Source organism: Ostrinia furnacalis, unplaced genomic scaffold, assembly GCF_004193835.3.
Source record: "Ostrinia furnacalis isolate ACB-3 unplaced genomic scaffold, ASM419383v2 OfSCF1132, whole genome shotgun sequence".
Taxonomy (NCBI): Eukaryota; Metazoa; Arthropoda; class Insecta; order Lepidoptera; family Crambidae; genus Ostrinia; species Ostrinia furnacalis.
The window spans coordinates 133,898-153,241 of NW_021131371.1; the positions used below are offsets into that span (position 1 = coordinate 133,898).

The 19,344-nt window shown below is 39.7% G+C and overlaps 1 protein-coding gene across 1 annotated transcript; it reads right to left on the minus strand.

Annotated features, from left to right (window-relative positions):
• Positions 1-14,890: 14,890 nt before the first annotated feature.
• Positions 14,891-17,420, minus strand: LOC114351427 (40S ribosomal protein S3a-like). Its single transcript, XM_028302641.1, has 3 exons — positions 17,299-17,420; positions 16,561-16,656; positions 14,891-15,098 (listed from the first exon to the last, which is right to left on the minus strand). The coding sequence occupies exons 2-3, from the start codon at positions 16,584-16,586 to the stop codon at positions 14,906-14,908; spliced, it is 219 nt and encodes a 72-aa protein (XP_028158442.1). The 5' UTR covers positions 16,587-16,656; positions 17,299-17,420; the 3' UTR covers positions 14,891-14,905.
• Between the last annotated feature and the right edge of the window lie 1,924 nt (positions 17,421-19,344).

Here is a 19,344-nt window from a genome sequence, read left to right on the forward strand (position 1 = left end):
CATCTCTATTCAAATAAGTCATTTTTCCGTAGGATAAGTTCAACACAAGGGAAAATCAGGAACCGAGTTCAAAGTTTAATCGACTTTCTTTAGCGCTCAGAGAAAACATAATTTATGATCCAGTACTGCTTAGTCTAAAGGTTTTAATTACTTACTTCCTATTAGAGACGGTTCTACAAAGACGCCTACTTTCTTGGTGGTTTTCATACCGATATTAATACAAAACAAACCATTTTATTTGCGGAATATTACTCATATGTTATCCATTTCTCGTATATTATCAAGTCCGTCCTCTATCTTTATAACATTCTTGATTTAGGGGTCATTAACAACGACTAAAGCCTTAAGTCGAGTGATTTAGTAGAGAATCTCCCCGCGAGCGGCGCAGGACCGGTCTTTGTGGAAATCCTTGGGGGAGGCGTTTGTCCAGCAGTGGACGTCTTTCGGCTGAAACGAACGAACGAATTAGTGGTTTTTATATGAACTCTACTAAACCGCCCGGTTCAGATTCGTATAGCCGGTGAGCGATTTTTAAGTGACCCCTATGACAATAAAATTCCTGTAAGTGTTACATGTCACTTACAAATTAGGGAATGATGTTGAAAACGGGCATTCCTACTCGACAACATTTTTGGTGAACGGACACGTTTAGCTACTAAATTAAAAAAACAAAAAAGTGCGAACAAGACTTAAGGCTGAGTTGTACCATCTTACTTCAACTGTAGCAAACGTCAAAAGTCTGTCAAACTTCATACAAAACAACGGTCAAAGTTATAGTTACGGTGAAATTATGGTGGTGCAAAAGGCTAACTGTGAGGCGGGTCGCTACATTCCCTACAATATGGTCGAGTGAAGCGATGGCTGGTTCACACGTCATGTCTGTGAACAGGCGCTGCCTTCGGGGACTGGTCAAGACAAGATATACCTACCTTAAATTTCTTAACATAACAATTAACAATCAACTTAGACAGTGGCACGGCACTAAATATAAGTATATACAATTTATTTGAAACTACCACACGGTTTTGTTATGGTGCCTTGCTTTTCTCTCTAGAGTTTTCTTGCCTTGTCTCCTAAATAGTTTTATATCTGGCACTTAGCCAGAAGGATATCTTAGACTTGTCATGCTCACTAAAATGTCTCTGGGGTAGTGGCGTGTGAGGCGGGTCGTTACATTCCCTATAATATGGTCGAGTGAAGCGATGGCTGGTTCACACGTCATGTCTGTGAACAGGCGCTGCCTTCGGGGACTGGTCAAGGAAAGATATACCTGACATAAAATATATGTATCAAAACGCAACAATTAACCTAGAAATTAGCACGGCACTAAAGAAATATATTCAAAACTGCCACGCGGTCTCGTGCTAGATGGGCGTCTTAAAGGCCACCTTCTATCAACGGGAGCGCGTGGTAAGTAACTTGCTTCTGAATGTATGTAACTTCCTACTTTTTTATATTTTTTTATATTTTTAAACCGGCAGACAGTGGTGACTGAGTTTGTTGCGGCGCTTCTTCTCAGCACTTGCCAAATGTTTGTCTCGAAGCGCTGGTAGGGCAAAAAAAGAATGAGACATGTATAGGCTCCTTAAGAGCATTTGACGATTTGCAAGAACTAATTTAATTAGTCTAAACAAATAAAGATAATTTTGATTTGATTTAACAGTTTTCTATTGAAAAATATACCGCTTGACAAGCTCTCCATATAAGTTGTTAGATCATAAACAATTTCCAGAACATTATAGGCGGCTCTTATGGCGATTTCCTTCATAAGCTGGTGATTGATAGTTTAGTTATTTTCTCGTGCGGCCACTGATTATTGTGTTTATTTTCCGAGCTATGTTTATTTATAGCCGATATTGGGACTGTTTTGGCGTTTTCCTTTAGGTTTGTTTGTTTTTCTACGAAATAGACTGTTGTTGTTGACATACTTAAGGTCTGTAGTTGCAGATCAAATCTTGGAATAACAGAGCGTACGTCTCTACGCCACAGGCTAATTTAGTTTCTATCTACATACTAAATAGTTAAATACCGCCACTGTGGCAATTCTCAATTAATTAATAGTTAGAACACACTTTATAGTACACCAGACAACACAAGACAAGAAGAAATATACGAAAAAGACGGCACCATTTAATTAGGCGGTCTTAACGCTATGTAGCGATCTCTTACAGACAACCTAGAGGACAGTAATTACTGATTGATTACTTGATGATCAACTCACTAATTCCGTCTCTATATTTCTTAAAAAAAAAATCATAACAACAAAGTAGAAAAGGTCAATGAAGCAATACGAGTATGCACCCGGCATTAAAAGTCCGCGACTTTACATCAGTTTTACGTGCAGAAGTCTAAATAAATAACGCTCATATTCACATACGATGCTTGCGCAAATCGAACGCACAGCGTTAAATGGAGCTCTATGATTGTTTCGTGTGTCACCATATGCGTCCACGCGCACTGCAGGGAGACCTCATAGTAATGTTTGTTAATACGGGCGTAAATATCGCGTGCGCGCGCGCCGGCTGCGTAACGCCTGTCGTTGCTCTGCTCGTTATCTCAAGAATGTACGCACTTTTCGTGGGCGCGCCCGTCCGTGACAAAAAACAAGAGTTCTTACGTTATTTTATTGACGGATATCTACGCGATCGTGTAGCAATAGCCTTTATTTATTATGTCTTTATTTAGGTCCGTTAAAAACCACACTCCAAAGTAGATTCAGTCAGATTCCTGCCCAATAATTAGTCTAATTTACCAGTAAAAAGCCTCAGTTGATAGAATTGGTGGTAAAGTCCGGTCGCCGAGCAGATAAAACTTCTATTCTCTCACTCTTTCTCTATCTGCTCTGTGACCGGACTTTAGAGCTATAAAACAGATAAATGTTTAGTGGTAGAGCTTCCACAGAAATGTATCTGATATTAATTACCTACTTGGTGCTTTTGGGAGCTTTTATATAGAATGAAATGATGATATTCTGTAGAATTTAATCAATTCTGCCTCTTTTGGCGTAGAGTTATGAATTAAAGTAATTTATTAAAGTTTTGTAATCATTTCATTCACACGCGGCGTTTGACACCACACGAATGATTTAAACATGTTAATTGTTTGTTTGTCCTCTGATTGATTGATTGTCCTCTGATTGATTGATTGTGATTGAGTGAAACATATCATCAATATATTTTCAATTTAATTATGCTCTAACGAGCGAATTACCTTGTAATTGTCGGATAATATCTTGTCGGAACCGGCGAGATTCGTAATTAGCTTTGTTTTTATTTTTTGGGATTTTGTTGTTGTTTATAAAACAACAACATTGTTGTTGTTGGCAGTTTCACTGCGTAAGTTTGTACTTTTTGTGTTTTCTAAACTTTTTTGTTTGTTTAAGGTTTAAGGTAGTGTACTACGTCGACAATCTGACAGTTTCAAAATCATGAAGTAATTAAAGGTTGTTTCTATAATAGCAATATTATGGTCATTAGTTCTATCCTAAATTACATAGATTTCCAAACATTACATTCTAACCTATTTTTGCTGATGGCTAGTAAAACAGTAACGAATCTAATGCAGTTACTTATTAATTTTCTTCCATTCATTTTTCTTTAAAGCTCCGGGCCATATTATTTTAATTATTTCTATGTTTAATTATATTACCGTATGTGGTATTTATTGGCTGGATATCGTGAAAGTTGGGACAAGAAAAGTTCTTGTTGAAGCCGCTGGCTCTAAATAAATCATTTAAATTCAATTCAGAGCCTTGTTAATGTGGCGTAAACAGGGACATGCATTACTCTAAGGCCCAGGGGTTCCCAAATAGTGGTCTACGGACCACCGGTGGTCCGCAGGAGTTGAAATATCGTCCGAGAACTTTAAAATTTCGCGAGCGATAGACTTTCAACGCGAAACGCGAAGCTCAAGCAAGACCGAACGCGATGGAGGACTGTTGTGGACGCCCTCTGCACCACGGGACATAGGTCCTTGTTAATGTAGCGTAAACAGGGGCATGCATTAATCTAAGGTCCAGGGGTTCCCAAATAGTCCACGGACCCCCGGTGGTCCGCAGGAGTTGAAATATCGTCCGCGAACACTTGTTTTTCACGAGCGATAGATTAACGATTGCTTCTTCTCAGCACTGGCCCATTTATTGTCCCGAAGCAGTGGTAGGGTTAATATTGGGACGTGTAAAAGCGCTTTTTTAAAGCCTATTTGCAAAAATATGGTCCGCGAACATTAAAATTTCTCATGATCGAACGCGATAGAGGACTGTTGTGGACGCCCTCTGCCCTAGGGCCCCAGGGGACATAGTAAAGAGCGATAGACTTTCGCATGTCATGAGAGGATATAAGTAATTAATAAGTAATATTAGTCTTAGGAATACAGAGCCTGTAGGTACAGAAGAATGCAAGCTCAAAAATCAAATTAATATGGATTGATTTGGTATCGTATTTGATTTTTCAAATCAAGACGTCTTCCTTTTAAATAACGATTATTTCAGATAGTTTTTGGTCACTTTATTTACGTTTTTTTAAAACATCCCTACGAACAATAAAGAAATCAAAGTGGTCCTTAGACCAAAAAATGTTGGGAACCACTGCTCTAAGTACTGTTTTACGTCCTTGGCTTCTATTAGGTACTAATAAAAATATGTCACGAGTGTCTGTTAATACGGATTTCCGTTGCACGGCCTTGTTCCTCTTAAACAGTTCCAGGTTACATGCTAATATTTACGTGGCTTAGGTTATTGAATATCCACTGTCACCCTTTCAGTTCCGATTATCGTGACGTCACTTGGTAATATTTGTTAACAACTGGGGTCCTTAGCGGTTTTTACATGTTTTTATAATCTTTAGCAGGAGAACCAAAGTGAGTGAAATCAAGTGGCAGTGGACGGGGCACATAGCTCGCAGAAAAAAGTTCTCGAGTGGCGACCACGAGCTGGAAAACGTAGACACAGGCCCCCACTAGGTGGACCGACGATCTGGTGAGGGTCGCGGGAGGTGCCTGGATGCGAGAGGCATGCGGGACCGGTCGTTTAGGAAATCTTTGGGGGAGGCCTTTGTCCAACAGTGGACGTCATTTGGCTGAAACGATAATCTTTTTCCTTACAATGTAATGGATTGCGTTGGTCGTTGCTAGGTATTTACTTTATCCAGCAGTGGACATCATTCGGCTGAAACGATAATCTTTGCCTTATATGTTCCCGTTGCTAGGTTATTTACCAAGTTGGTCTTCTGCCAAGTGATCCCGCACCCTGTACTTCTTTAAATTAGAAATTTTCTTAAATACTAATAGGCCTATCTCAGGCTTTTTCTAATTTGAATAATGGTGCCCTATTAATTAGAACACCAAGACTCCCCGCAGACTACCCGCAGACTACCCGCAGACAGACTTTTAACCGGCCGATAGTTGGACTGTATAAACCTTCCATGAAACTTGTTTGTATTATTTGCCGAGAGATGTCACTGTACTTTGATACATGTAAAGCTGTACCGCGGTGTCCAGATTTTTTTCCCCGGCTTTATATACCTGGGCGGCTTTGACATCCGTGAACCTTTGACAACCATTGTTAACCATTGACAACCTGTGTCAAGCAATAAANACGTTATAATCACAATTTCTTCCAACACTGATTCTAACCAGCCCACTCTACAGACACCTAATGTAAAATTACCAAAAGTAAATATTCCGATCTTCTCAGGAAAGTACTCGGAATGGAACACCTTCCGAGACTTATTCCAGTCTTTGATACATACGAACAAGACACTAGGGAATGCTCAAAAGTTATTGTATTTAAAGGGGTACTTGCAAGGTGAAGCCGAGCAACTTTTATGTAACATTCCAATTACCGACAGTAATTATGATTATTGTTGGGGCTTATTAGATGAGAGGTACAACAACAAACGATACATCTGTCATCATATTTTGAAGAGACTGCTAAGCCAGAAAAATGTAACTTGTGAGTCGGCTAGTGGTTTGAAAGGTCTGATGGACACCACAAATGATTGTTTGTCCGCTCTGTCTAATATTGGCATAGATACGAGTACCTGGGACGTGCTGGTAATTCATATAATAACTTTGAAGTTGGACCCTGAATCAAAAAGGCAATGGGAGTTTAGCATCGCGGATAATAACTCTACCGAGCTACCAACATACAATCAGTTCGAACAGTTTCTTAAAAACCGTTACCGCGCCCTTGAATTTTTGAGTTCAGAGTCCAAACCAATTCCTAACAAAAACTTGCCTGTTAGTGAAATTAAAACCATGCACGTTACCACGTTACTCTGTCCCTTTTGTAAGAAGGAGCACAAATTGAGCACGTGTAAGGGTTTTAGGGATACGTCTGTGGATTCACGTCGCGAATTTGTTGCATCACATAATGTTTGCTTTTGTTGTCTCGGAAACAATCACTCTGCCAAATTCTGCCACAGTAAATACAAGTGTCGCATATGCAAGAGGAAGCACCACGCTCTGCTGCATCCTACAAACAAGATTGCTGCTCAGGAACCCCAAAAGGGGGAGGTTACTACGGCTGATACCACAAAAGTTGGTGCTGTTATTTCCTGCACGTCTACAAGAAGCACTGTGGATTGTAGCCAGGTATTGCTAGCGACGGCACTTGTAGATACTGTATCTAAAAACGGCCAAACTTACACGATTCGTTCTCTACTGGATCAAGGGTCCCAATCTTCTTTTATTACCGAGGCAATGGTACGGTTATTGGGTTTGCAGGAGATACCAGCTAGAGGGCAGGTGGTAGGAGTAGGTGGCACGAATGGGCTCACGACAAGGTCTATGGTTGAAATAAAAATAGCATCACGGGTTGATCCAAACTTTATTATCACAGTGAAAGCTTATGTACTAGGGTCCATCACAACGCTTTTACCTAACCAAAGGATAACAGCGGAGGAATGGAAGGAGCTTGAGGACATTGTCCTCGCGGATCCGAGCTATTATACTTCTAGCAGTGTGGATTTGTTGTTGGGGTTAGAAGTATATAGCCGGATAATTCAAGACGGAGTCATCAAGGGACCGCTTGGTTCACCACTCGCTCAGTGTTCGTCATTGGGGTGGATTCTGTCTGGTGTTGTTCACACGCCCACGAAGCCCTCTGAAACAATAAATGTGATGCATTGTAGCGTGGAGGATAATCAGCTTCTAAGAAAGTTTAAGGAGCTAGAAGATGACATTCCGTTGCCAAAGAAAGGAACGTGTTCAGAAAATAAAGAGACTTGCGAAGAATACTTTACCAAAACTACTTATAGAGATGACACTGGTCGACACATTGTGCGTCGTCTTCCGTTGAAAAATGAAGATCCTGGTGAGAAGAATTCTCGGAGAGTACCTGAAAAAAGAATGTATTCATTAGAACGTAGACTGAAGAACGGCGATCTGAAACAGAAATGCATAGAGGTGTCTACTGAATATGTTAGCATGAATTTGGATCTCGGTGAAGATTCTTCAACGGCGGCTGAGAAGATACTGTCAGACTTTCATGTGGACGATCTCATGATGGGTTGCGGAACTATCGATCAGGGAATTCAACTTTACAGAGAAATGAATCTGACGTTAGGTAAAGAAGGATGTGAATTGCAAAAGTTGACTACTAACAATGAAGATTTGGTAAAGACAACGAAAGAAAAAGGTAAAGTAAGTCAACGGAAAGGAAACGAAGATGACCGGAAAAGAAAAACTGATGAAATAATAAAAAGTGGTGGTATTACCTGGAACCGAAGTGAAGATGTATACCGCTACAAGGTCGACGTGCAGACCTACGGAGATCCTGAAACAAAAAGGAAGGTTAGAATAAAAAAAAGATACGCTTGAGAAACGCTATGGGTATTCAACAACAGTAGAGGTACAGAAGGCTATGGGTTGTATTTAGTAGCATGCCAATTTGAAAACTAGTGCTGATGTTGAAAGGTTAAGAGAAAGTAGAGACTTACCCAAACGTAGCTTTCTCCAGCTCTTGAGTCCTTTTCTAATGTGAACATGTTGAGAGTTGGTTGGAGACTTGAAAACTCACAGCTTCAGGAACGTCGCGAAGGTGTAAAACAAAGGACTATGCGTCAACCTAAAAGTTGGCGATTTAGTTGTCGTAAAGAAGGACAACTAGCTACGGGTCTTGGCTTAGTGGCAGGGTGATTGTGGTCCATCCCGGTAACGACGATGATAGAGTTGTTAGTTTCAAGGTTTTAAAATTTGGTCTCCTTCCTAAGGCTAAATAATTTTATTTTATTTAGTTTTAAGGTTTTGAGTATATTTAATATGTTTTTGTTATTTTACGGTACAATAGTTTTTTAAATGGTTTATTTTTAATTTTATTGTTGATGTGTACCGTAACCTGTTTCATGGTGGGCGATGCATTCGCCTATGTTTCATTTGGTTTCCTGTTGTTAAGGACCTAGGACGGTCCTTGGTGGGCGATATGTATAAACCTTCCATGAAACTTGTTTGTATTATTTGCCGAGAGATGTCACTGTACTTTGATACATGTAAAGCTGTACCGCGGTGTCCAGATTTTTTTCCCCGGCTTTATATACCTGGGCGGCTTTGACATCCGTGAACCTTTGACAACCATTGTTAACCATTGACAACCTGTGTCAAGCAATAAATTGTCACCTACATATTGACGTCTTATTTATACTTAGATAAGAGTCCCTTAAGTGCGCCGAGAGTATCCGTGGTTTATTCATGGACCCAAGGCAATTATAATTTGTTTGAAAAATCGGCCGATACCAATGTGCGCACTTTCATACAAGTCCATACTGATTAACAGACCGACTCAATGAGGGCTATCGTTTTAGCGCTCACCAGTTAGCGCCACTGTAGAGTAAGGTCCTGTCACTTGCTAGTAGCGAAGACAGTGGCACCAACTGGTGAGCGCTAAAGTGGTAGGAGGACTATCGCATTTGCACTCATCAAGATGGCGCCACTGTAGAGTAAGTCCCTGTCAATCGCCAGGGGTGCCAACTGTTAAGTATAAAAACAATAGCCCTCATTATCGGCCAACCAAAAGTCTGTACTCTGCGGCTAGGCTAAAAGTAAGTAGTTGTACTTTTTTATACAATTTAATTTTGATTAGTTTGTAAAACTTAGGAACTTATACTCATATCTAGATTTTAGACATCCAACGAAAACTTCTAGGTGTCGCGCCCGAATCAGTAGAAAGCCCGGTCCGCCCGCGATGGTTTCTAAAGCACTTTCCTTGTTTTGTTGTCGCCATTGTTTCGATTTAATGCGTGATCATAAGCCTTTCCGATCACCTGAAGCGGAGCTACGGATATTTTACTGCGATTTTTGAAACTTCGGCAACTCTATTATGTTACTTATATTGATTGAGCTTAGTCATCATCATCATCATCTCAGCCATAGGACGTCGACTGCTGAATATAGGCCTCCCCCAATACTTTCCATGTTGCCCGGTTGGTAGCGGCCTGCGTTCAGCGCCTTCCTGCTACCTTTATGATGTCGTAATACTGACAAACAATTATTAATTTTAACAGGTTTTAACGCGATACCCGGATAAGTATTGTTGAAATATTGCCTGGACGTTTAAATTAATTAAATTATGCAACGCGAAAGTTTAAAATTAATTACTGACAAAAGTCTTCATTTATTATTGGTTTTGATTAAAGGTAGCTACAAAACATACGCACTGTTGCCAATTTTAAATTAACACCTTTTTACCTACTAAAGACAGTTAAGAAACGCTCAAAGGGCCAATTTATGAAGATTTTAGTTTGTGAAAGTATTCGCTAGGGACGCTGTACAATCCGTCATACATTGTCAGTTTTTTACGAACTCACTAGTGACGATGTTTGATGTAAATTCACACTAAGCCCTCTGAGCCCTACAATGACCTTAAAGTATAGCATAGGCTCGCCTATCTCTCCCTGGTATCACTGCCTTACAGCCTTCGCGGCGAAATTTATTAATTGTCGGATTAAGCCGGAAAAGCGCTCACTTTCTGTTACGACATCGACTGCGACAGTACGGCTCTCGTTTTCGATGCATTGTTTAACATGCTCTACATTTTTTATTGAACGCTTCTTTGTTGGAAAAGATTGCTTAATTAGAGGCACGCTATCTTATTTATTTATAGCGCTGGTAGAGCAAAAAGAGTATGAGACATGTAGAGGCCTAAGAGCAAAACTATATTAGTGTTTTATGATTAATATTTGACGATTTGCAAGCACTACTTAATAGTCTACACAAAGAAATTTTGACTTAAACATTGTAATATTTTTTTATGAAGAACTGGCTGACCCGGCGAACTTCGTACCGCCTAAGTCCATTAGAAATAATGTAGGTTTCTAATGGTGAAAGAATTTTTCAAATCGCTCCAATAGTTTCGGAGCCTATTCAACAAACAATCAAATATTTCCTCTTTGTAATATTAGTGTAGAGACAAGGCGGGTATTATTACTCGTAATTAGGGAGTTAAATGACTACAATCACACTTCATGTTAAGTGAGATGCAGTCTAGAATGGTACAATTTTGAAAAATTCAAACTGCATAAAGTGGGAATCAAACACACGACCTTTCGCTTGCTATGCGACTGCTCTTCCATATCTTAGACCTTAGGCAGTTCGATTTTTTCAAGTTATTTTAAAATATTTAGATCGAGAGGCGACTCTTAACGCCAGAAAAACTTTAATAACTAGACAAAGATCTTTTACGGAGAACATTGAAAATTCGCGTAGTAGTAGGTAGACGTAGAAACATTGCACCTTGAGTGACATTACTGTAAGCGTTGTGGATAGAAAGTGTGACATGACGACGCGTAACTTGCAACAGATTGGTGAGTATGACATAAATGACCTTTTAAACGACGCCATTGTGTCACAAATCACAGTAACGTTGGCAAAAACTTATACAGTGTACTCAAATCACTACTTATTTCAAAAACTGCCTTGTCATGTACATGTATAAAAAAAAGATATTTAGACCTTAGAAATTAAAGGCTTTCTTACATAAAAGTTATACGAAACAAACAAAAAACTTTTTGCTGTAAGGCCCTAGATTTTTTTTCTTAAGATAAAAACCGTATGAGCGCGAATAACCATTTTCTACTAATTTGTTTATCATCATCATCATCGTCATTTTATTCTTCACTGCAAGTTTAAGACAGTTAAGACTCGAAATGATCGCATTGGCCGAAATCGGTCGGATGATGAATCAACATAGCTNGCGAAGTAAAACTTCTGTACGTAGTACTTATTATTATTCTGTGGTAATGTGCGCACTTCCATACATGCCCATACATATCAACTGCCCGACTAAACTATCGGCCGACGAAAAATCAACGGTGTGCGCATAGGCTAAAGCTTCAACCACACCATCGCGTGCAAATCGCCATCACCATTGCCGGCTCGATCATAGTCCAATGACAGATGGGTGACTGTGACAAAACAGTTTCTGTCACTGTCACGTCTCCATGGACTTGATATAGTTCCAAAATACTGAACTGTCCTACCCATGACATTGACAGCGGGGCGCCACTGTCAATACCGGATCGCTTGTTCCGATTTTTGCCATGTTGGAAACCATATAGTTGAACGATGGTAGCGCCCCCCTGTCATTGAGTTTGGTGGGACAGTTCAGCGTGGGTCATCTATATGAGTGACATATCAGCCACGGCGACAAAAGTGCGCGAGTCTTTCCTAAATCTTCACTTTAAAAGTTCAAAGAATGATTTATGAATAGTGTTAGTAACCATTACAAAAAGCAAAAACATCAAACAATTTCAAAGTAAGAGCCAAAGCACACGATACGTTGCGCTTGCGGCTCCGCACCGAAAACATTTCGACGTAACGCGCGACGCCGCACTCGTCGTGTGCCCGCCACAGATATTTCTATGTAAGACGACGCAGCGATGTCGCAACGCATCGTGTGCTTTGGCTCTTGCATTTGTAGGGTAGTTAGAATGTAGCAGACCACAAATAGCCAGCGGCAGACCCACAAGCCACGTTTGTGTGAATGCGTCGCTCTCCGCAGTATTATCCATTGTGGGTGTGACGCGCCATAGAACACGCCACACAGGCGGGACTGCGGGTACTTAGGCCAGTAGCCTTATGCCCGTTTTCACCATCAATCCCTAATTTTTAAGTGACCCCTATGGCAGGCCTGTTCATCTCCGCAAGTTTACATCAAAAACAAAACACGCACGATGGCCCACCTACAGGATACTATTCGACAAGGCCTCACACATAGCTGGGCATTAACTCGTTAATCCGTTAATCGTTAATTAACGAAGTTAACATTTCTATTAACGGATTAACTTTTAAGTTAACTTTAAAAAATGTTAACGGACTCGTTAACTTCCGTTAAATTATCTTAAGTCCGTTAATCGTTAATCCAGTACCTACTATTTACCAAAAAGATACAGCAGGCACGCTGAAAAACGCGCTCTGACAAGTACGTTCGGGCTTCCAGAACTTCCAGAATCCAAAACAACAGTTTTTGTAACCAGAACGAAGCGATATAAAACTTGACACTTGTTAGTTATGTGTAGGACAAATCTTGCAACTGAATTTAAGACCAGTTCTCCTCAACCGATTGAGCTGAAATTTGGTATACTTATGTAAGTACGATGAAAATGCAATTTTGTCTTTTTGAGCACTTTAGTACTAGATAATGTCCAGGGTCCTGATGATGCGAGTCAGGAGGTGGCCATAGCAATTCCTAAACGAAACAGTGGAAACTTGTCAATTTTATGTTTGTTGGATTTGGCTTTTCGAGCACTTTGGTGCTAAATTGTATTGTAATTGAACGAAGGCTCGGAGATTGAGATATTATAGACTAAGAGCTGGTGAACGCCAGACCTATAATATAAAAGCTGAAAGTTTGTCAGCGTATGCTCCCAATATAGGTTAGAATGTTGGTGGATTATGAAGTTTGGGTCATCGTGGCTTTGGCAGCTATCCTAAAAAAACTGTCTGACAAGGAGTTGGAACTGTCAAAACTGTGTGGCTGGCAAATATTATACATGAAAATCAGATTTTATGGTATAACGTAAGTAGAATTACAGTCTATTAAATATACAGAAAAAGCCACCGTAAAAATTAGGCTTACGTTATACCATAAAATAAAAGCTGATTTTTATATAAAATATTAGGGCAATAATTAGAAGTAGTTCCTCATCAGCCAGAAAGTTTTGACAGTTCCAACTCCGTGGCAGACAATTTTTTTAGGATAGCTGCCAAAGACACGATGACCCAAACTTCATGATTCACCAACATTCTATCCTATATTNTAATCTTTCATACAAATAACTTAAATTAAAAAAAAAACATAAATCAATGGTACGGAACCCTTTGTGCGTGAGTCCGACACGCACTTGGCCGGTTTTTTTATATGAAATCACGCGCTCCGCGGCGCAGTGTGATAACCGCCTTAGTCTACTACTAAAAAGTGTAAAATTAAATTATATTAATAAAAAACTTTTTTAAAAACGAGATTTTATTCTGCAATGCAGTTGTTAAAACGAAAAAAAATATTGTAAGCAAGGTTCAAATAATTTCGAAAGCTTGTAGCGCAAACATAAAAGAGGAATAAATTGCATGCACGATACAAGCTTTCGAAATTATTTGAACTTTGCATACAATTGAACCCGTCATTTTTTCCAAAACGGCACCAGTTACACTTTTTGAAATGACGGGTTCAATTATTTTTTTCGTTTTATTATAATGTGTTAACGGATTAACGATTAACGTTAACTTGCGTTAAATCTTGCTAAATGTAACGTTTTAACGTTTAACGAAGTTAATTTTTTTATTAACGGTTTAACGATTAACGAAGTTAACTATTTGATTAACGGTGCCCAGCTATGGCCTCACATACGAGCGAACATTGACTCACGCACGCGTATTCTTGTGTATGATGGATGAAAATAAAGAAAATGGTGAACTAAATACTGTGCAGTATTTAACTGCCTAAATAATAACAAAAACACAGAATGAACTTTTTTAAGTTGCCTCAAGACACTGAAGAGGTAAATAAGTAGTTAATTTATTATTCATGCTAATTCATGCTAAATCATGTATTTCCTCCGCCATTTTCCGCAGTTTGGCACCTCACGTCACATCATTTTACCGAAGTCAGCCCTATAGCTTCGGCGCAGTGCCGATCACTGACGTTTGTCAACAAAATGGTGTTTGACTCTTGAGACAGGCTAAATTACACCATATTGTTAATGACATTGAGCATACATTTTTTTAAATACCTTCGCGAAGTAAAACTTCTGTACGTAGTAGCTACTTATTATTATTCTGTGCCTATGGTAACAAATAACAGGTATTTTGTTTTCATAGGGATCACTTAAAAATTAGGGATTGATGGTGAAAACGGGCATTATTCACGTATTTTGACAGTCAAGATCTCGCTGACGTTCAGAAGTCGTCCCATTGAAAAACAGTTCTAAATCCGTATTCACAAGGGTCATTTTGATAGAACGATTACTCGATAGGATCGCAACTCAGTGTTTTATTGTCGCTGAAGTTTTGTTACGTGAATAAGGCTACTGCGCGCCGATTATGCTAAAAATTTACAACTGCAACGCGACTGAACGACGAACGAAAAATCAGCCATTTGTACAAATTCGTATCGCGGTGGCGCTTTGACAACTAGTTCAAACGAAGCTATGACGTAAACGGAGCGCAAATGCGTCTTACGTAAACGGAGCGTGTAAAAGCGGATAAAGCTACTTTTCCTCAAACGCAAGTCACTCTTCACGATAGGTAATAAATAGGTGAATACCGCGGAGGCAACGATTGAATGACAAAAACTAAATCGAAACAAAATCGGGCGACTAACACGTGAATACGAAAAGTGATAAATCGCTTGCTCGTCGTTGAAGTTTTGTTACGTGAATACGCCAACTGGTTTCGAAGCTAAAGTGTTCTTTTCCAATCAAATCTGATCCATGCATCTGGAGGGCATTAAACATTGACTAACCTGTGTGTGCTGAGCGTAGCAAGTCTTGCGCTGGCTGAGCGAGTCCTTGTTGGTGAATCCGATGCAGAACACTCGGAGTAGGTATCCGTCGGTGGTCTTGACATCGATGTTGGCTTCAACGAGCGTCTGCCATTTCTTGACCATCCATCTGACGGTGAAAATGGTATTTCATTAGCAAACTGACTTATTAGTGACTAACGCCCGTATTCACAAATATTACTATGAGGTCTCACAGTGCGCGTACGCACAGGGTGACATGAACCAATCACAGAGCAACCAACCCTGTGCGTTCTATTTAAGCAAGCGTTTGTGAATACGGGCGTCAGTTTCTTGCGCTGCTTCTTCTCAGCACTGGCCCATTTATTGTCCCGAAGCAGTGGTAGGGTTAATACTGGGACGTGTAAGTGCTTTTTAAAAGCCTACTTGCAAAAATAAAATGAGTTTTTAATGAGGTTTTTAACTAACTGACCTAGCAAACTTCGTACTGCCTATGTTCATCAGAAATAATGGTGTAAGAAATTTTTCAAATCAGTCCAGTAGTTTTGGACTTTGGAGCCTATTCAAATACAATAAAAATCTTTTCTTTTTATAAAATTAAAGTGTAGAAAAACTAGTGGCTTGCTAAGGATCTTTAGTTGTATCATACCAAAAGTGATTCAGACCAGAGGCAAAACAATTTTTTCTTTATTTCTTCCATTCTTTGAATCACTGGTCTAGATTTGCTATTGAAAATGAGACTGTTTGCCTATAGATATTGGATGATACCAAATATAAAGTGTGACTTTCATTAGGCTTTGGCTATCAGTAGTATTTAACAGTAGATGACAGTTTGACTGTTCCCCGGGACAAACTTGGCCTTCACTGGTTGGGTTTATTGGCAGGCAAGCTGTAGATCCTGGCTACACAGGAGTTGCAGCGGTGGGAACGAGAGGTGGGAACAGTCCTGCATTGGTAGTATTAAGAATGTAGCAGTGACATAAAGGGCCTCTCCATACTGATGGGAAGGCACTGCATTATGTGACAGCATATTATATCTGCAGCTTGAAACGATACAAAGACCACATGGGATACCTTCGTATAGCTGGGCTGCAGGTTTGGAAATTATGATAATACTAAAGATCGTTTCATACACGAAGACGCACCCCACCATTCTTCCGCTAATATTTGAGTGTTATCGGTACACGCTAAATGATCCATGAGTGCACACGCACATTACAATAATGACGCTCGGATTGCTCGGACCACACTCCCCGCACCCCGCGCGACCGAGACCAAAAATGTGAGGGCGCGTCTTCGTGGATAACACCCAACAACTACGTCACATGCGACAGTATTTAAGCCTTAGCTCGACGGATTAGCAAGCTGAAGTGGCAATGGGCAGGGCACATATTACACAGAACTAAGCCGATGGGGCAACAAGGTTCTGGAATGGAGGCCGCGTACCGGAAAACGCAGCGTGGGACGTCCACCCACAAGGTAGACTGACATCATAAAGGTAGCAGGAAGCTGGACGCAGGCCGCTACCAATCGATCAACATGAAAATCATTGGGGGAGGCCTATATTCAGCAATGGATGTCCTGTGGCTGAAATGATGTGATTCTAGTCTTACCTGAGCTTGTCAGTGGTGAGGTCCATTCCGTGGAAGTTGCAGAGGACATTGCGGCCCTGCACATCCTCAGCAATCAGGCGGAACTTGCGGAAAGATCTGGAAGAGACGGAGATGAGACAATTAGTTGTAGTTAGTAATCTATTAAAATAAACTCGTAAATTACATTTTTATTTAAAGTTATTTAAGGAAAACATTGGTTTTTGGCTTTACTTGCTGTTGTTATCCAGAGAAACATGGAATTTACAAATGGATCCAATTTATTCAGTAACTTAATATTGATACTGTTGCTCATGAAGCTTACTTACTTATCGTTTTCACCCTGTATATTTAATTTTAAGCTCTTTAGAAACTACATGATTTTCAGTGCTCAAAAATAAAATATCAATCATTTATTCTACTAAATTCCAAGCATGTTTCTGTGCAAAATACAAATGTAGCAATGACACAAAAGGCCTGCACACACAGGTATAAAGGCACTGTATTGTGTGACAGCAAACAATATCTGCAGTTTGAAACGATATAAAAGCTATGACAAGCTTTCATATAGCTGGACTGCAGAACAAAAATTTTGATTCAAAAAATCATTGTTGTTTTCGATGTAAGTTGTTTTTCTTTGCTTGATAACAGATTATTTAGCTTGTCAAACTCCATACAAAATAGACCAGTTATCGCTATAGTTACAGTTAAGTGGTGCAAGTCAGCCTTAGAACAGAAATTAAAATAAACAAAATACCTCACCTCTCAGCGTCGGTGTCAGCTTGAAGATCGGCCAGCGATACTTCGAAGACACGGCCCTTCAGACCTTCCGACGCGATTTTGGTACCCTAGAACAGGTTTATGACTAGTTTAGACACAGTATGGAGTGGTGACGTTTGTAGTATACGTCAAAATAAATGTTCAGTGGTAAATCAAAAGGGAACAAATGTTTTCATCAGTTCTGTGTCATTGCGAGCTAGGTGGATCATCATTTTAGAGTTTTGTGGTGATTTCAGCGTCTTCATTATTTATTTAAGATAGTAACTGTGGTGTCTTAAATAAAACACTGATATATGTTCACTGTGTAAGCTAGTGCAAGCACTGACGTCCGTCCCGTGTGGCGGCCCGACTACGACTGACTCCCCACCGCGCCGTACTAGTCAGTGTTGCCATAGCGCACACTCTTTATTTGTGTAGTAGTACACCACATCTCTTCCTTATTTTATTTGATTCGAGACAAGCCATATTATAATTAATACTACTACTAAATTAAGGTACATTGGTTTGTAATAACTAGTAAGTAGGTACTTTCTATAAGCTTACAAATTATACACAAATATTTTGCTTATTCAATTTCCTGACACGTTACTCATCTTCCTTTCAATTAAATTGAAACAAGTCAAAAGGTCAAAATATTCAACCATCTTTGGACAATAGCCCATTAATGATCTGTAATACTTAATNAAAATAAAAAAGTAGTGCACAATATCGAGACACAATAGAAAATAATTTATACCGCGGTCTCATGAGACCATTTAGGGGTTCCACGATTGCTGATGTCTCAAAAATGCAAATATTTTTACTCAGCCTCTGAGTGACCAAATGAGCGTTTTTAGTTGGATATTTGTACTTTATTAAATTTTGTTATTAAAGATTTTTTTAAACTAAAATATAGAGCAACGGTTAAAAAGAATAAATCGGTGTAAAGTTAGCAATTTTATGCATGTATCTAGTATTTGTTTTCCTTTTATCAAAAAGTATTACATCCCCAAAAATACTCCAATTAAGTTACTCTGCCGAGTACAATAACTTACATAACAGTAAAAAAATTGTGGCGTTCTTCCAAAACACAATACGAACATCTATTAACTACTAATACCATTCAACTGTCAATCAAAAATAGCAGTTCTTCCGAAAGCCGTACTTCCTACAGTGCCTGCCGCATTACGCAAATTGGCTGGCATCGCTTATGTCAATTGTGCAATAGGTCAGGTATTAGATAATTTGATAGGTCTTGATAAAATGATGGATGACCTAGATTTCAGGCACGTGGCAGTCTGTCCTAAAAAAGCTGTTTGTATAGATAAACAGTAGCGTGTTAAAGTTGTGAAATTAACAGTCATCAGCCATTTTGGGCTTTTAGGTACGGGACTATTCCCACCTCTCGTTCCCACCACTGCAACTCCTGTGTAGCCAGGATCTACAGCTTGACCGCCAACAACCCAACCAGTGAAGGTCAAGTTTGTTCTGAGGGAAAGTTAAACTGTCATTCATTGGACCCGCAACGAAATTAATCAGAAGAACATAGGAGTTTGAAGTTGGGCTTTAGGTTCCTATTTAGGACTTATCATCATCATCATCTCAGCCATAGGACGTCCACTGCTGAACATAGGCAATGATTTTCATGTAGCCCGGTTGGTAGCGGCCTGCGTCCAGCGCCTTCCTGCTACCTTTATGATATTGTCGTCTTATATAGACAAGATGCAAACGTTATACCTACATTATCATAAGTAACTAGCGGCCGCCCGCAACTTCGTACGCGTGGATCCTGTTTTACCCCCTTTTCCCGAATTTTCTTTGCTATAAACCTCACGGAGCCCGAGACCTTTCCAACGAATGCAAAACCGTGGAAATCGGTTCGTGCGTTCTGGAGTTATAGCGTCAGGGAGGAAAACCCGACTTATTTTTATATAGTAGATTTAGTTTTCACTGCAGGAGCACTTCTAATTTGGCAAATGGCGGATTTTTCCTATACTACCCACGCTCTTGAGCTGTTGACGTAATTTTGCTCACATTAATTAATTCTTA